Source organism: Dipodomys ordii, unplaced genomic scaffold (genome assembly GCF_000151885.1).
Source record: "Dipodomys ordii isolate 6190 unplaced genomic scaffold, Dord_2.0 Scaffold143, whole genome shotgun sequence".
NCBI lineage: Eukaryota > Metazoa > Chordata > Mammalia > Rodentia > Heteromyidae > Dipodomys > Dipodomys ordii.
Window position 1 is genome coordinate 1,364,299 of NW_012267359.1, and position 19,001 is coordinate 1,383,299.

Below are 19,001 nucleotides of genomic sequence, written 5' to 3' on the forward strand. Positions count from 1 at the left end.
TTCTAATCTTGACTTGGTGGTGCATGCCTGTAATCCTAAAACATAGGACACTGTAGGAGGAGAATTTTAAGTTCAAAGTCTGGGCTATGTAGTGAGACCTTGTCTCCAAAAGAAATTTTCTGGTATTAGTGGTTCATATCCTCATACCAAAATATATATGGGAGGTGAAAGAAGGAGAATTGCTCTTCCAGGGTAGCCCACACAGAAACATCTGTCACACTGTTTCAGTGGAGGGAAGCTGAACATAGTGGTTCTTCCTGTGGTCCCACCAACTAAGAGAAGCCTAAAGAAGTCAGATCATGGCTGAGACATGAGCCTGAGCAGGATGTGAGAGCCTCAGTGAATACTCAAGGGAGAGCACTAATTTAGCATGTAAAGGCCTCAAGGTCAGAACATGTTGTGGGTCTTTTTTTTATTTGGTGTGTTTTGAATATTAACTCAGTTTATCCCTGTCTTTTCATTATCTTTTACCTCCAACAATAGTATTTTACTAGTTTTTTTTTAGTTGATGTTATTTAGCAGATCTATGTATTATATAAACAAATCTCTAGCAAATAGTTATTCATACTTTTGGCCAAATGGTAGAAAAATGAGTAGCTTTAAAGTTTATTAGTCCTGGAGCAGTGTTCATCTAAGTTTTGTTTGCCACTTGACTTTGAGCTAGTTGATCTCTAAGCCTCTAGGTTTTTCTGAAGCTCAAATGAGATCATGCATACAAAGCTTTTCCTATAAGGTAGGAAAAAAATGTTCAAGGGGTAGAATGCTTGGCTAGGAAGCATTAACCCTGAGTTCAAATCCAAATACCACCAAACAACAGTAATAATAACAAAATTGTGTCAATATCCACTTACATTATAGAGATGTAAACTCCAAACCAAGGGATTCTTCTCAAATATCAGCTAATAAGTTAGACAGAATATAAAATCATGTTCTGGGGACTAAACCAAGACAAACTTTGGTGGAGAGTCAAAACTTGGAACCAGGGATTGATAGTTACTTTTATCTGATTTGCCCTGAAGCTAACTGATAGGAAGATCATTCCTCTTTATTCATAGGCCTAGAGAGAGCTACCTGAACTTAATAGGAGGTAAAATAAAAGAAAGGATACAAAGAACTAGACCATTATTAATGTATAAAAGCCCAGCACATTTCCCTTAACCTCCCGAACCAGATTAAGTGTAACATGGAAGGATCATAGAAGTCTTCACACTTGCCCTCACAAGAAAAAGCCAAATCAACTAAAACCACAGTTTTTATAGATGCATCAGACATTTAAGGTCTAGCTGCTGCCTCAGTAACTAGGGAGCAGGCTAATACAGTAATCCGTAGCTGACAGATCAGAAGCCCTAAATCTTTCCACCAGGGTAGAGCCATATAAGAGTAGAAATATATAAAGACATAATTGACAGATTGCTGGAGGAATAGTTTGACAAGGTGAAAAGTTAACACCTACTTCAATTCAGTAGTCTGCTCCCTGAAGTGAGTGAAGTTAGGAAGGTTTGAGCTGGTGGCCACTTTTGCCTTCCCAGAATAACACTTAGACCCTTGTGAAAATTTTGAAGATAACTTTTTCTCAGATGTAACACACTTCAAATATTATTATTTTATTATTATTATTATTATTGTTAAATTTATTATTTAATTGTGAAAAAGTCATACAATGGTTAAATTAAAAATACCTATTGAAAATCAGTTGTTCTTTGATTGGGACCTAACCAGGGCTTACCATATGGAATAATTCTTTTGCCTGAGTGTCAAGAAATAGGAATCTTCTTCATTAGATGGTTATTGTCCTCATCTTGCATTATGAAGATGATGTACAATATTTTCATTTACTCATTTATTTACTTACCTTTATTAGCATATATTAAAGATATGTTACATAACAAATAGTGAAAGTATTCTAAATATAATTTCATTAGTTAAGTTTTGAAAAAAATTTAAACATCAATTTTTACAAAAAAAAAATTTATGGGGGGGAGGGCGGAAATCTCCTAAACTTTTGTGAAACTTCCCTCTAGAAATTCTACTATGTTTTGAGGTCAAGAATTGGAGAAAACTTCTAGCTTGGTGAGACAAAATGTAGAAAAAAAAATCCTACAGGCCTTGAGCATTCTTTTAATAAAAGCCTTCCCTCAGGAAATACTTATTAAATCCTGTGGTTTAATTCATCCACCTAGGGGATTAATAATATGTGTGTACCCTCCAACTTCCTCATCTAAGCAGGGGACCAGATGGGCAGAGAAGAGCTAAGAAGTACTTCAAGGAGTCATAGTCTTAGAGCACAGATTCTCTAAAGGACAGACCTAATCTCTAAAGGTGTTCCCTTTTCTAAAAACATCCTATCAGCAAGGCTTCTATATAGTAGAATCACAATGGTAAACTGTCCCAGAACTTATAAAAGTACTCTCTAACTAAAGGCATAGTCAACCTGTGAGTTGAAAATAAGGACATCAGAGAATTTTTAGCCTCCTGAAGTCTACAACTACAAACTACTAAGTTTTAGTGAACATAAAACATTAATGCATAAAGCCTATTTACATGAATTTCATAGAAAGAGAAAAAAGGTATATGGCAAAAAAGAAAATATCTGAGAATTGTAGGGCAGTTACTCAAGGTTGTAATGAGTGGGTAGCTGAAATATGAAAAAAAAAAAAGAGGAAGGTATTTGAGGTAATAATGATAGAATATTCCAAAATTAGACTCTTAAACCATGTGTGGCCGGGCGCCAGTGGCTCACGCCTGTAATCCTAGCTACTCAGAGGGAGGCTGAAATCTGAAGATCACGGTGGAAAGCCAGCCCAGGCAGGAAAGTCCATGAGACTCTTATCTCTAATAAACCACTAGAAAATGGGAAGTGGCGCTGTGGCTCAAGCAGTAGAGCACTCACCTTGAGCTGACAGTGCCCAGGCCCAGAGTTCAAGCCCCGTTACTGACATAAAAAAAAAGTGTTTGGGGACTGAATATAGGAACTGAAGCTTTAAAGAACTGCTCTAAACCAGATATAGTCTTATTTTCTACAAAAATACCCTTTATTTATCTCAGATATTCTATAAATGATGTCTTATTTATTTGCATTCATAATTTATACATTATGAATATATTAGCCTTTCGTTCCTTCAGTGATTTTTAATGTGCTATAATTGCCACAAAATGCATGTACCCTGTAATAACATTTATGCAATTTTTCCTAGATTGAAGGATTTTCATTAAACAAACTAGGCAATTTCAATCTTAAAGACATTGAGAATGACTTCGTGGTCTGGGAATATACTGATAATGCTACAGGGGACATAAACACAGCGAAAGAAGAGACACCGAAAGAAATGCCAGTTAAGAGGGGACAGGTCTGCTTTCTCATTTCTAATTATACTGTTGGTGCTTTATTTCATTTGTCAAATGTAGAATTTATGTGTTGATTAGTCTTCCTACTTCAGTGTTTAACCATCTTTTAACTATTTTTTTTATTTCTTCTGTCATATCCCAAGCCCTCCTTTTACTGTGGTGTTTTTTCTCTTTCCCTAAATTTGTCCTTATGAAACTGACTTATTTCACTTAACATGATGATACCAGTTCTGTTCATTTTCCTGCCAGCAAAATTATTTCATTCTTTATAGCTAAATTAAACTCCATTGTATTTATATGATACCATGTATTTCTTTATCAGTTCATCCCTTTATGGGTACCTAGGGTAGTGATTCCATAATTTAGCTATTGTGAATGGCATAAGGTGATAAATATGGATATGTTATCTCTATAGGAAGTTCACTTTGATTCTTTAGGCACATACCTAGCAGTAGCTAGATCATACAGTAATGTTTAATTTTTTGAAGACCCTCCATGGTATTTCAGGACTATTCCATTCCCTAGTTGATTTAGTACTTTCCAAAGAAAAGTAGTGAGAAAACGTTTTTTTAAAAATTTAGATAATTAAATCCATTTATTGATATGATTTCTTCTGCATATGGAAACTTATTAAGAATTGAATGGTAAATAAATCCTTATATATTCTGAAAAGAGCTTAGGCCTTACATGGTATTATTTGGTTTAAGTATATAGAACGTTAACCACATTATTAAAATAACAGTAAACAAATACATGATTAAATGTACTGTTCCCATATTGTTGGGAGTGCAGAGTTATTTGCACATAAATTGTCATTGGAATTTCAAGCGAAAATTTGTTCCGTGTAATTTTATACTACTACTACTTCTAAGACACTGTCTCATTGGTGAATGATCTGAAATTTCATGACCTTCTCTTAACCCTTTGGAGTAAAGTATCAACAACTGCCACAAAACACTTATGAGACAACTATTTTAATTATAGCTCTACTTTGACAAAGTCATGTACTTGTCCACGGTTTATTCATGCCTAAAATGAAAGACAGTGGTAAATCATAGATGCTCCAGTAGCATTTTCTAGAATCTTTAAGTATTAGGGGAAGAAGGGAGAGGTGCTACATCATCTTGTTTTCCATTATAACAGCTCCACTTAGGTTTTCTATTTGATGATCCAGTCCAGACTGTCTGAGTTTTTATCCCAGCTCTCCCACTTCCTAGCTGTGTGTCCTTGGGCAAGTTACTTAATTTTTATGGGTCCCAGTTTCCTCCCTACAAATGGGGATAATATTGGTACTCCCTCATAGGGTCATTGATTTATAGAATGTTTAACTCAGTGCCAAGCACTCAATGAGCACTCAGTAAATGTTAGCTTCTGTTCTTAATTTATTCAAAAAGGAAATGTTCTCTACCTTTAAAAGCCAGTTTGAGTGCTAGTAGTTGAGTGCTGGTCGTTTACACATTTAAAATGTCTTTTATATAAAGTTCCATGTTCTAGTATTTTCAAGTCATTTCAGTGAGATGCTTAAAAATATCTTCTGTAAAGCTGAAAAGGGCTGTGTATAAAGAGATGAAATTTAATAAAGATCTAATTCCTGGAGGTTTTCTTTATGTCCTCAACTGTACTGTTTGGGACCTAGACAACTTCCATTTTCATCACTTCTGAATTGACAGAAGAATTCTAATTGAGATTTACTAATTAATGAAATACTATACCACTTATTTGAAATGTGATGTGAGAAAGTATGATTGGAGACAAATTTGTCTTAAACTTTCTTTCAGTACAAATTATAGGAATAATGTGAAGAAAAGGTCCATTTAATGTTTTCTTTTAATGCTATTTGGAGAGATTTCATTATGTTGCCACTACTGAAATTATGTGAGTTTTAGACATTGTAAAAGTTGCATGTGTCATAACAAAGCACTGGCTGGAATCAGATTTTATTCTTCCACCGGCAAGCAGTACAATCTACTGACAAGCCACAAAAACTCTTGGGGCTTTAGTTTCTTCTCTTGTAACATATGGGAGTTGAACTAGATTACCTCTAAGAGCATCTTATAGTTGTGACCTTGTGTTTCAATGATATTTTGAATTTCTTTTACTTAAAAAAAAACTAACTGAAAAAGTACAGAGAGCAACCACGTCTGCCAGATGCTTTCCCTTGTTTCTCATTTAATCCTCATAACTATCCTGTGTTATAGGTGGTATCATCCCTACTCTGCAGATAATGATAGCGACCATTTTTTGAACATTGTGTGCCAGGCACTGTGCTAAGCACTTTACAGATACTATCTCACTCAGTCCTCCCAACAACCCTATGAGGTGGGTACTATTATCCCCGTCTGTCAGATGAGGAAGCTAAGTTTTAGACAGGTTATAGACCTTGATGAAGATCATACACAGCTAGAACTTGGTAGAGTTTGGGTTTCAAAACTAAGCTTATCCCAATTCAAAAGCCACTGTGATGCACTATCAATGAATGTGCTGAGTTGCAGAGCAATTAAGAGCTCTGGAGTGGCAGAATTTCTATTGGAATTTGAGTGCTTTTCAGTGTACCAAATGTGCTTAAATTTGTCAAAAGTCTGTGACTGTAAAAACAGAGTTTGTTTTTTGTTTTTTTTTTTTAACTTTAAAACTAGTGACCACTAACAGATTTAGTGTGGTGATATAGGCTATCTGGGCTATGAGAAGAATTTTTTCTCCCTTTTCTCTATGCCTTTAGCTACTGTCCTTTTCTGGATTTCTATCTGCACCTGTAACGTTATGCTTTAGCAGCAGTAACAGAAAGAGGTCCATGCTGAGCACATTAGCAACCTATGCAGGGGCTGCTCTACCTGTTACTATGACTTCAAAACCAAATATGCTCTCTGGTTAGGTAAAATGGATCTTCTAGTTCCTGTGATAATATCTAGATTTTAGCAAAGACTGTAATTGAAGTGTTATTATTTAACTGCAAGCAAAATAGAATATAGCATTTGATTTATCAGGATTGATTGTCAAATTTATGTCTTTGCTAAGTTTTTTAAATTTTTGTTTGAATGATCTTTCATTTTTTTTAGGTTGAGCCAGCATTTGAAATAACTTGTGTTTCTCTTTGCTGTTTATAGGTGCCATTAATGTTTGATACAAAACATCAGCCTTCAGTGCCAGTTGGGCAGCTCTGGGTGGAATTGCTGCGATTCTATGCTTTAGAATTTAATTTGGCTGATTTAGTAATAAGTATTCGTGTCAAAGAATCTATATCTCGGGAATCAAAGGATTGGCCCAAAAAAAGAATTGCTATTGAAGGTATCTCAAGCTGTTTAATCCACCCCTTCACTTTCTAAGAGGTGCCACTCTGACAGCATGCTTTTCATTTCAGTCTCTTTTCAGTTCCTAAGATAGACCTATTTTAAAGGTGAATTAAATATTACAGTCTTCTTTGTGTTACATTGGGTCATTCCAAGAGACCAGAATGTTCACTCTTGTTTTTTAAGTTCCACAATGAAATAATTATTATGCAGCTGGAATAATGATTAGCTGAGTCCTTTGTAAATTTCTTAGCAAGTTAAACAGTTATAAAGCCTTTTCCTCAGCTGTTTGTGAGTGTTCCTTTCCTCTTTACTGTCCTCACTTTTGTATTTCTAAATTCATCATTCTATAGGTTGCTGTTGCTGTTTAGTTTTGCAAAGATAATGAAAATAACTTTTGTCATGAAAAAATGACTTTCGTAGGGCTGGGAAGGTGGCTCAGTGGTAGAGCACTTGCCTTGCATGCCTGAGGCCCTGGGTTCGATTCCTCAGCACCACATAAGCAAAAAGAAAAAAGCCGGTAGTGGCACTGTGGCTCAAGTGGTAGAGTGCTAGCCTTGAGCTGAAGAGCTGAGGGACAACACCCAGGCCCAGAGTTCAGGCCCCACAACCAGACCCAAAAAAAAAAAAAAAAATGACTTTCTTAGTTGGATTACTTTTCAGTAGAGGGATCAGATAGTTGTCATTAAAATGGAAAGAAACTAACGATAACCACTCCCTTTAGTGACGTCTGTTTAACTGAAACCACTGTACTATATAAATGTCAATAAGTGGACTCTAGTTCTTCTCAGCTTTGCAAATTCAGGTGTTTGAAATACCTAGAAACCTTACTTTTCTTCCTTTTGATATTTCAAAGGACCTCCTAAATGAAATTCTTTTTTTTTTTTTGCTTGATTTTTTTTCAAGCTTTATGTTGCACTAGAGAGGGTTTTTTGGTTTTGGTTTTGGTTTTGGTTTTTTTTGCATTTTGCATCAATTCCTTATGCAGTCATGGGGATCTCACGTTTTTAAACCCTCCCCTGCAGTTTCTCTGGCTCAGCTCTTCTGGCCAATTGCCTAACCTGCTGGAGTTCTAGGGGAGGAAAAAAGATTGAGAGAAGTGGTGTCTCCTCCCGGTGTCTCCCTCTCACCCCTGAAACTCAGGCCAAGCAATTCAGTGATGGGGCTTTCCAGGTCAGAAGAGTGGAGGTAAGCGTGACACCGCAGGCCTGGCTGAGTGGGAGCAGAGCACTCAGCAGGAAGCCTGTCAGAAAGACCTGATTTCCCCAAGGTGTGAGAGCCACATTCATGAAGTTATTCCCACCTCCTCAGTTATAGAGCGGAAATATGGAAGGGGTCCTGGTAATGAACAGTATGGGTTCTCTTCATAGAGCCTATGTTAAGAAAGCATTGGTGGTTTTGGTCCTAAACTGAATCTTCTTGTTCCCTGCCCATCATCCTCATTTTTAAAAGCATAAGATATGTGTTAAATTTTACTGTTGTTTATTTGTTGTCTGCTTTTGTACTATTAATAGATTAAGGTTTAAAGCATGAAGTACATATATATGATGTGGTGAATCTTTCTCATTACAGATCCCTACTCTGTTAAAAGAAATGTGGCAAGAACTCTAAATAATCAACCTGTGTTTCAATATATACTTCATTGTTTAAGGACAACATATAAATATTTTGCTCTTCCACACAAAGTTACAAAATCCAGCCTTCCAAAGCCTCTAAGCCCTAATACATGCATTTCAGAACATTCTACAGAAACAACAAATCATGATCCAGATATCCAAGCAAAAGATGATAAGCTCAAAAACTCAGATTTGGCTCAAGGTCCTGGTGCTACTACCATTTCAACTTCAAACACTTGTAAGGCACAGCCACTTACTCTAAAAGAGACTACTGAAAACTTTAAAAGCCCACCAGTGAATAACAAAGAAAATGTACAGTTCAGTGCCCACTTGGAAAATTCAGGCCTTAAGCAGACAGATGTAAATAGTGAGAAAGTCACAAAACACCATCAAAAAACAGGAAGTAAAAATGAAAGAAAGAAAATCAGAAGGACAAGCAAACATCTGTTGACTACCAATGATCAAAATTTATGCAGTAACAAGCATGGAGATCTTTTAGCTTGCAATAGCACACATAATTGCGAGACAGATTGGGATGTAGAAGACATTGAAAATCTTAAAACTGAAGAAGGGGGTGGATTTGTTCCTTTAGATGACAATGCTGATTTTGATAGAAAGCATATAAAAAGTACCAATGATCGAGAAGACTTTATAAACCACTTTGACCCTTCAGTCCAAGGCCAGGCATCAGAAATCATTCACTTTAATGAGGAAGAGGAGGAGGAAGAGGAACCTAGACTCATCATTAACCCAAAAGAAGAAGGTGATGGCATTGGCAATGAAGATGAGTTAGACAACACCTATACTGGATCAGGAGATGAGGATGCTTTATCTGAAGAGGATGATGAATTACTTGATCCTTCTAAATATGAAGATTTAAAAGACTGTGGAAAGCATGTAGATGGAACTCTACTCATAGAGCTTAATAACATAAGTCTCAGAGAAGAAAATATATGTGAGGAAAATTCATCTGTGGATCTATCTGATTTCTTCTATGAATTTAGTAAACTTATCTTCACCAAAGGCAAGGTAACCATTGCCACTAGTAGGAGACATTTTAATGGGCTGGGTGCCAGTGGTTCATGCCTGTAATCCTAACTACTCAGGAGGCTGAGATCTGAGGATCATGGTTCAAAGCCAGCCCAGGCAGGAAAAGTCCATGAGACTCTGATCTCCAATTAATCACCAGAAAACCAGAAGTGATACTGTGGTTCAAGTGGTAGAGTGCTCGCCTTTTGCTGAAGAGCTAAGGGTCAGCACCCAGGCCCAGAGTTCAAGCCCCACAACTAACAAAAAAAATAATAATTTTAATTAATATAATATCAATTTATACTAGAATAGGCTTTTTCCTGTTTTTTCTATTTCTAACTAATCTGAATTTTTTCCTAATATGATCACCCCTCCCCCTTTTAATACTCATGGAAATCTGCATAGGAGGAAGGGAATGGTGACAGTAACTATCCTTTTCTCTTGAGGATATCATAAGTATATCCCCATCTCGAATCATTTGGAATGGTGGCACATTACATTTCATTTCTTTTCAAAATGTGTGCTTAAAAAATAGATTACAGGAAGTGGCGCTGTGGCTCAAGTGCTAGAGCTCTAGCCTTAAGAATAGAGAGGCTCAGGGAGAGTGCCAGGCCCTGAGTTCAAAGCCCATGACCAGAAAAAAAAAATAGATTACATATCTCCCTTTATTTAGTAAATAAATATGCTGTTTAATTTACCATCTTGTTTTGCTTTGCTGTATTAGTCTCCTACAGTCGTTTGCAGCTTATGCAAACGAGAAGGTCATCTAAAAAAGGACTGTCCAGAAGACTTCAAAAGAATCCAGCTGGAACCTTTGCCACCACTAACACCCAAGTTTTCAAATATCTTGGATCAAGTTTGCATTCAGTGTTACAGTAAGTTTTTTTTGGTTTTTGTTTTTGTTTTTGGGTCTGGTCATGGGGCCTAAACTCTGGGCCTGGGCACTGTCCCTCAACAATTCAGCTCAAGGCTAGCGCTCTACCACTTGAGCCACAGCACCACTTCTGGCTTTTTTCTTTTTGCTGATGTGGTGCTGAGGAATTGAACCCAGGGCTTCAGGCATGCAAGGCAAGAGCTCTACCACTGAGCCGCCTTCCCAGCCCTATAGTAAGTTATTTGAGTAAATTATTTATTTGAAGTCTTCAGGGAATAGGTGTTGTGTTAACACTCTAGGTCCAATGTATCTGTTGTATTCTTTGTCTTGTTTGTCCTATTTGGGACACAATACATATTAAAGAAAGAGAGGGGAAAAAAATAAAGAGAGGAAAGAAGAGAGTATCTTTTAATAAAATACCCCCACCCCCCGCTCTATTTCTTGGCCATATTGGATTTGAACTCAGCACCTCATACTTGCTAGTCAAGCACTGAACTAGAGCCATCCCCTACTCTTTCTTTTAATGTTTACTCTAGTATTGGGAATCAAACTAAGGGCCTTATACACATTCAGTGTGATCTACCACTGAGCAGCATCCCAGTTCCTCTTACGTCTCCCATTTTCTACCTTGTATTCCTTGAAATGTTTTTCTAGATACATTTAGTAGCACAAGCAGTATTCCCAGGCTAATAGGAAGTAACTCATACTCCTCGCTTCTCTTATTGGAAGTAAATCTCCCTTGAGATCTATTCACTAAGATTTGTTTTATGTGCCAAGACCATCTATTTTGGAGAAAGTTTCTTGTGCTGCTGAGAATGTGTTGTAGAACTGCTAGGGGAGAAACTGTAGGTGTCTCTTAAAAATATATTTGACCTACAGTGACATTTATTTTTGAGATTTTCTTCTTGATGTTTTGTTTGGATTATCTACCTATTGGTGAGATTGGGTTATGGAAATTTCAGTATCACTATGCTGTGATTTATCAGTGCTTGTATGCGCCAAAGTGTTGACTTAATGATTAGTTTCCATTCCAATTGAAGTTCTTGATAATATTTGAAGGCAGGAGGAAGGAGTCATGGGGTTTGAACTCTAGTCCTGGGTGCTTTCCCTGAGCTCTTCAGCTCAAGGTGAGCCCAGCACCACTCCCAGTTTTCTGGTGGTTAATTAGAGATAGGAGTCTCAGGGACATTCCTGCCAGGGCTGGCTTTGAACCATGATCCTTAGATCTCTCCTACGTAGCTAGGTGTTGGGTCTTTGCCATCCTGTGGAAGATTGACAGGTCCGAGGAAAGGTAAGTGCGTGGCTTGCCCTTTCCCAGCTCCCTTAGCCCTGGAGACAATCCGAAGCAGCAGGGTGTCAAGTCAAGCAAGAACTCCTTTATTACCACACAGCAAGCACCTTTTAAAGTAAAAAACCAGGCAGCATTAAAGGGCAGGAAAAGGAACCAACCAGTCACTGTAAACCTATCATGAGCCTACGCTTTATCCAATCAGATTTTAACTACCCACTCAACTTCCTCTCACTGCCATCTTTGCTGCCCATGTGCCCCACAGCTAGGATTACAGGCATGAGCCACCAATACCCAGTGATAAAACTTTTTTTTAAGTCAGTATTTATTTTATATTGCTAATGATCTCTGCTAAGAAGGCCCAAAACTTTTTGTTTTCAAAATATTAAGAACTTTTTTGTTACTTTTAAGTAATTGTATAAAGAGGTTTCAGTTCAACATATTGGTTTATGTGTACAGTGCATCTTGGTTTGAGTCATTCCTTCCATCATTCTTCACCAATACATCCTCTCAAGTATCTTAGTCCATTTTCACATATATGCGTTAAATATTATTACGGTATTTGCCACCATTCCTCTCTCCCATTTGTCCATCTTCCTTCTCTAACTCCCATGTCTCTCAAACAATACATGTTTCTGCTTAGTAGTATCCATTTTGTTAAATTGTTAGTTGTTCAAATAAGTTATACTATTGAAATCTGCCCCGTTGTATACTATACTTTAGTCAGTTTGATCATAGATATTTACATATAGCACCATATGTTAATTGTACAAAGGAATTACACTATTGGAATCTTCTATTGTGTATATCATACTTTTATCAATTTGTTGGTGGATATGTGTTACAGACCTGTATATAGTTTTATATATGAAAAAAATGTGCCCTTTATCTCTCTGAGCCTGACTTTACTAAGCATAATTTTTCCCAGTTCATCTGTTTTCCTGCAATGACATTGTATTATTCTTCCTGATGAATGAATAATACCATTGTATATGTCTATATTTCTTGATCTTTTTTTAAATTGTTATTAGAAAGATGATGTACAGAGAAGTTATAGTTTCTTAAGTCAGGTAAACAGTATGTTTCTAGGGGCTGGGAAGGTGGTTCAGTGGTAGAGCACTTGCCTTGCATACATGAGGCCCTGAGTTCGATTCCTCAGCACCACATAAGCAAAAAGAAAAAAAGCCAGAAGTGGTGCTGTGGCTCAAGTGGTAGAACGCAAGCCTTGAGCTGAAGAGCTGAGGGACAGTGCCCAGGCCTAGAGTTCAGGCCCCACGACGGGACCCAAAAAAAAAAGAGTATGTTTCTTTTTGGACAATGTTGGCTCTTATTTTTCTCTCCCAGTTTTCCTTTCCTATTCCCACCTACAAATTGTATAGTTCATTTTCAACATAGTGTCTAGTGAATACCACTGCTGCCTTTGTTAATAACCCTTTTTTTCCTCCATTTCTGTGTCTCCCCTTTCCCTCCCAAAGACAGATACATAAACAAACAAGATAAAAAGATAACAAAGAAAAAAACTTCTTGTTTCCATCTCCTAGAGTTCATTTTCTTGATCCATTTGTTGTTCAATTGTAGGGCATCTGGTCTGTTTCTATAACTTGGCTATAGTGAATAGTGCAGTGGTGAACATAGGTATGCAGGTGTCTATTAAAGTCTGACTTGGCAATCTTTTAGATAAAAGTCAAGAGTGGTATCACTGGATCATTCTGTTTATTGTTTTTTGAGGAATCTCTATATTGCCTTCCTTAGTTGCTTTCCTAGTTTACATTCCCACCAATAGCATAAGGTTTTTCTTCTTACATCCTCACATTTGTTATTTGTATTCTTGATGATGGACATTCTTACTGGAATGAGATGGAATGTTATTGTTGTTATGATTTGCATTTCCTTTATGTCCAGAGATGTTGACCATTTCTTTATGTATTTTATTTATTGGCCATTTTTACTTCTGCTTCTGAAGTGTTTGTTTAGTATTTGCCCATTCAGTAATTAGTTTATTGATTCTTTGGGGGTTTAGTTTTTTGAGCTCCTTGTATATTTTAGTTATAGTAGACTCCTATCAGATATATAGTTGACAGAGACCTCCCATTCTGTAAGTTGTCATTTTAACATATTTCTGAAGATTTTTTTATTCATTTTGGAGATTGTAAGTTTTATTTTTTAAAAAGCATTTTTCATCTTTTTCAAACAAATAATAGTTTGGCTTTTTTTTCCTTTTCTTCAACTTGTCTATCTTAGAGGATTTTTCTCCAACTGTTTTAGAAGATCAGGCTCGTGAGCATATTCGGCAAAATTTAGAAAGTTTCATAAAGCAGGATTTTCCAGGTAAGTAGCTTTAAAAAAATAATTAGTTTATTCATTGTGCTGCTAATGGGCCTTAAATTCAAAGTCATGTTTTTTCTCAGCTTTTTCACTCAGAGCTGCTGGTATACTGCTACTTAAATCACTAGCCTGCAGTATGGCTTTTTGCTGGTTACTTAGAAATATGAGTCTCGTGGCTAGCTCAGTGACGATCCCAGATTTCAGTCTATTGAGTACAATTATAGGTGTGAGCCACTAGTGTCTGGCCCATTATTATATGTATTAGAAGAACATTAATTTTGACAGTAACAACCTTAAGATGATTATCGGATCAAAACTTTGTTTTGTGATGCTACCAAGAATAAACTTTGATCTATCAAATCGCTGTTTAAGAAAACACATTAACATGCTAGGACGTTGCTCACAACAGATACCACAAGTGAATTTCATTTTGAATGATTGTTAAAATTCCTAATATTTAAGCTATATATTCATTTAGAAAACCACAACCTTAAATTACTAAACATTGAGACCCAAATATTTCTTGAAATATCTTGAATTTTAGAATAAAGTGGAACTGGTAGTGTTTAATGTCATATTTAGCTTGTATTTGAATATAAACTTTGAGAGAAAAATGCATAATCTAGAATCAATGGTTACCTAGTGAGAAAACTCAACTATCAGAACAGATAGTTTATAACTGGGTACTTTTGAGTCATTATTGTGTTATTTCAATATAATTAATACTTTATATCTACAACAGGAACTAAACTGAGTTTGTTTGGCTCCTCTAAAAATGGATTTGGTTTCAAACAGAGTGACCTTGATGTCTGTATGACAATTAATGGACATGAAACTGCTGAGGTACAGTAACCATATAAAACTTTCATTTGCTGTGTTACTGTGATTTGGCCCACACTGCTTGCTATTTTCCATTTAATCAAGGCTTGACATACTTGGGTACATTAAAAAACTTGGAAAGCCGGGCACTGGTGGCTCATGCCTAAAATCCTAGCTACTCAGGAGGCTGAGATCTGAGGATCATGATTCAAAGTCAGCCCAGGCAGGAAAGAGACTCGGATCTCCAATAAACCACCAGAAAACCAGAAATGGCGCTTTGACTCAAGTGGTAGAGTGCTCGCCTTGAGCTGAAGAGCTGAGGGACAAAGCCCAGGCCCAGAGTTCAAGCTCCACTAATGACAAAACAAAACAAAACAGAAAAAACCTTAAAAGTAGAAAGCCAGGCATGGTAGCTCATGCCTGTAATCCTATCTTCTCAGGAGGCTGAGATCTGAGGATCACAATTCAAAGCTAGCCTGGGCAGGAAATACCATAAGACTTTTATCTTCAATAAACCACTCAGAAAATAGGAAGTGTCGCTGTGACTCAAAGCACTCACTTTGAGCTAAAGAGCTGAGGGATAGGGCCCAGACCCAGACAAGAAAATAAATAAATATAAAATAAAATAGAAAGTAAACATAAAAAAACCTGAATTTGAGACAAACTTCACATCATCAATATAAAATAAAGATATTTTCTGATCCTCTTGCTTCAGATTTTTGTGCATATTAACTTGGGTTGTGGATAGCAAGAGCAAACCATGGTTCTTGGCACAGTCTGGTTTTGTAAATACTGTTTTATTAGAACAGTCATGCTCTTTCCTTTATGTATTATATATGGTTCTTGTCTCTCTATGACTGCAAGCTATAGTAGTTGTAACAGAAGTCAATGGCCCACAAAAAGGAACAATTCTGTCAGGTTCTGATATGTTTGAAGGCATTATAAAGCATAAAGTCCGTATACAGGTAACCTTGAGAAGTGCTGAATCCTACCTACCCCCCTTGGTTTCCTCCCACCTCTTTTTTTTTTCTTTCTATATTTGTGTACTCCTGAGCTACATCCCAGCTCTCTTTTAGTATTTTCAGCAGTAGTCCAAATGCTGTATATCAAAACGAATGCTCCTGCTATAGATTTCAAGAGCCTTTTATGTTTTAGTTTTGCTGTTGTTGTTGTTGTTGTTGTTTTCCTTCATGGGGCTTGAACTCTGAGTCTGGGCACTATCCCTCAGTTCTTCAGCTCAAGTCCAGTGCTCTACCACATGAGACACAGCACCACTTCTGGTTTTCTAGTGGTTAATTGGAGATAAGTGTCTCACGGACTTTCCTGCCTGGACTGGCTTTGAACCACGTTCCTCAGCTCTCTGCCTCCTAAGTAGCTAGGATTACAGGCATGAACTACCAGTGCCTGGCCTATGCTTTAGTTTTGAGTCTGCATTTCTGATTTGGAAAATATCCAAAAGTGATCTACCCAGAATTTAGTGAATAATGTGAATCCTACGAGAATTTACCATTGTTTTCTATGGTAGATAAAACCTTGCTTATGTATTTTTATGAATTTTTTTCATGTGGTTATAGTTTTTTTTTTAGGGAATTCCTAAGAAAGAATTAAAGTGTGTTCTGTGATGTGTATAACCATCAAAAGGATTTTTAACAAAGGAAGAGGTAGCAATGCTCAATAGGAAATGTACTCATTACTCATGTAACTGTAACCCCTCTCTACAGTATTTTTACAATGAAAATATATATAGAAAAAAGGGTTTTTATTCTACATATGATTTATTTAAGACATTATTTATAGTTGCTATATGGTTTTATTTGTTCATTATAATTCCAGCTAGGCCTATGGTGAAATACTATATTCAGCAAGAAAGACATCAACTGTTAATGAATAAAATGGGGCACCGAGCCTCCCCCCACCACCATTCCATATATCTTCTGCACATACATAGCAAAAGAACGATGATCTTCATCCACAGTTCACAGACCATTCTGGAAATTCTTCATTTGTGGGCTGTTTGTTGTTATACTTCCAAAAATGATGAGTTTATAGAATATTTGGCAGTTTTCAGATATTTCCTATGAAAACTGCCTCTGATATTCTTCTGAAAGAGAAAAAAACACACATTTTATATATATATATATATATATATTATATGTGTGTGTGTGGAAATTATATATTTACAGAATTTTTCCTATTTTCAGTATTTTCAATGTCATATGCATGTATATTGTATATATAGAGTACATGATTTAAATTTTAAAATATTAATTTAAAATTTTATTTCAGAACTTTAAATTTTATTATTTGTGAGTGTAATATAAATTTAGAACAGTTTAGGAACCCATATTCTAACTTGATTCAGTAGTTTGTGCCATCTTTATTGTAGGGGTTGGACTGTGTGAGAACTATTGAAGAATTGGCAAGAGTCCTCAGAAAACATTCAGGTATATTTATTTTTTGATTTTTGTTTCTTTGTTTGAGGATGTTGTAAATCCTAGGCTTATCTTGAACTTGTAATCCTCCTACCTCAGTCTTCCAAGTAGTTGTTATTGGTATATGCTGCTGTGCTCAGCTATTTTTTTTTTGCATATTTTTGTAGTTAATTGTGGCTTACTTGTAGAATATTTGCAATATTAGTGTCATTAAATAACTTTGTATGGGGCTGGAGGTATGGCTAGAACAACTGCCTACCATGTGTAGGACCTCAAAAGTTTAACTCTAGTATTGAAAATAAAATCAACTTGGTGTGGTTGAGGAATTAGTGAAAATTTGTGTGTGTGTTATTGCCTAGGTGTTTTATTTCCAGATAGTCCATATACCAGACAGGCAAGAAATTTGGAGAATAATTTTACATTACTGGCATTATATAATTTAAAGCCTACCTGTTGATAAGGCATTGTATTAATCAAAAGTCTGTGTGTTGATAAATACATTCCCTTGTCTGACAATGTATTTAACATACATTGTTCACCAGGGCGTATAATTATGACCAAATCACTTAATTTTGTTTGATCTCTTTTCTACTGAAATTTAAGAAAATTGAACTGGGTTATTTCTAAAGTATTTTTGATCTCTTTTCTACTGAAATTTAAGAAAATTGAACTGGGTTATTTCTAAAGTATTTACAACTATAAAATTATATATTCTATAAGTTGTATACAAAAGTGAAATAACATTTTTTTACTGTCAAAAGGCAGCTTTGGATTTTGTTAACAGTGAAATCTTTTAAATGTGATTTAATTTAATGTGGTGAGCATGAAGTTGAATACAAAATGGTCTGTGTATTCTTGTTTTTGATCTCAGTATCTGTCTCCTAACTCATTCTAACATACACAGAATTTCTTTCAGTGCAAAAATTTACTTGGCTGGGGTGCTGGTGGCTCATGCCTGAAATTCGAGTTAGTTAAAAGCCTAGTAGAAGCAGAAAAAGTTTGTGTGGCTCCATCTCCAATTAGCCAGCAAAATGCTGGACAGAAGGAGCCGTTCATGTGATGACTGCCAGGCACAAGAAAACTGAGTTCAGGCCCCACAACTGGAAAAAAAAAAAAGGAGGGAGAGAAAAGAAAAAGAAATGACTAATAATGGTGAAATGCAGGTTAAATAGTATAAAAATTAATAACAAGGTTGTGTTTAAACTTAATATCATTAAAGACATTTAACTGAGTGCTAATTAGGTGCTCAGTTGTCTGTTAGATGACAAACACAAAATCTCTGCCTTTCTTCTGACAACTTAGAGAATTAAGTTTTAAGAGATGTAAAATTATCCCATGAACTATGTACCAATGTAATATAGTGAGTATTTATAGTAAGTATATATAGTGAGTATATTTAGTGAGAATGTAGTTTATATATGTGTGTGTATATATATAGTGTAGTATATACAATGAGTATATATGCTATGTGTATATAGCATATATAGTATATATAATGAGTGAGTATATATGCATATATGTGTGTGTATATATATATACATATATATATATGTATATATATATACATATGTGTGTATATATATATATATACACATATATATATATATGTGTATATATATAGTAAATACCTTAAATTTTTTTGAGAGATAGTGGGAGAAATTGTTGCTTGGGTAATTCATGAGCTAGGTGTGTTACACGCTCAGACAATGATGACAATTCTTTGAAGAGGGTAGGAAGAGGAGTCTTTTCAAAATTACATAGATGTGAGCATGAGAATTACTGGAGTGCATTTTTGAGGATAGCAGGATGATTTGTTACATTTGGAGAGGAGTTTAAAGTAAAAACTTGTAGGAATTAGGTAAAAGCTTTATATATTTGGGACCCATATTTTTTTCCCATGAAACATCCAGTATAGGTAAGATACTACCTTTTTTTCTTAATATAATTTGCTCTTACTTGGGTGTCGTACAGAGGGATTGCCATTTC

The 19,001-nt window shown here is 35.9% G+C and overlaps 1 protein-coding gene across 5 annotated transcripts in view; it reads left to right on the top strand.

Moving 5' to 3' along the window:
• Zcchc6 (zinc finger, CCHC domain containing 6) overlaps positions 1-19,001 on the top strand; it is a 71,908-nt gene that overhangs the window by 23,232 nt on the left and 29,675 nt on the right. For all 5 annotated transcript variants that reach the window (XM_013031774.1, XM_013031776.1, XM_013031778.1 and 2 more), the window contains exons 11-17: positions 3,195-3,347; positions 6,450-6,630; positions 8,205-9,277; positions 10,002-10,152; positions 13,681-13,767; positions 14,507-14,607; positions 16,970-17,027. In XM_013031774.1, the coding sequence (XP_012887228.1) occupies positions 3,195-3,347; positions 6,450-6,630; positions 8,205-9,277; positions 10,002-10,152; positions 13,681-13,767; positions 14,507-14,607; positions 16,970-17,027 (1,804 nt within the window). The remainder of the gene's footprint in view (positions 1-3,194; positions 3,348-6,449; positions 6,631-8,204; positions 9,278-10,001; positions 10,153-13,680; positions 13,768-14,506; positions 14,608-16,969; positions 17,028-19,001) is intronic.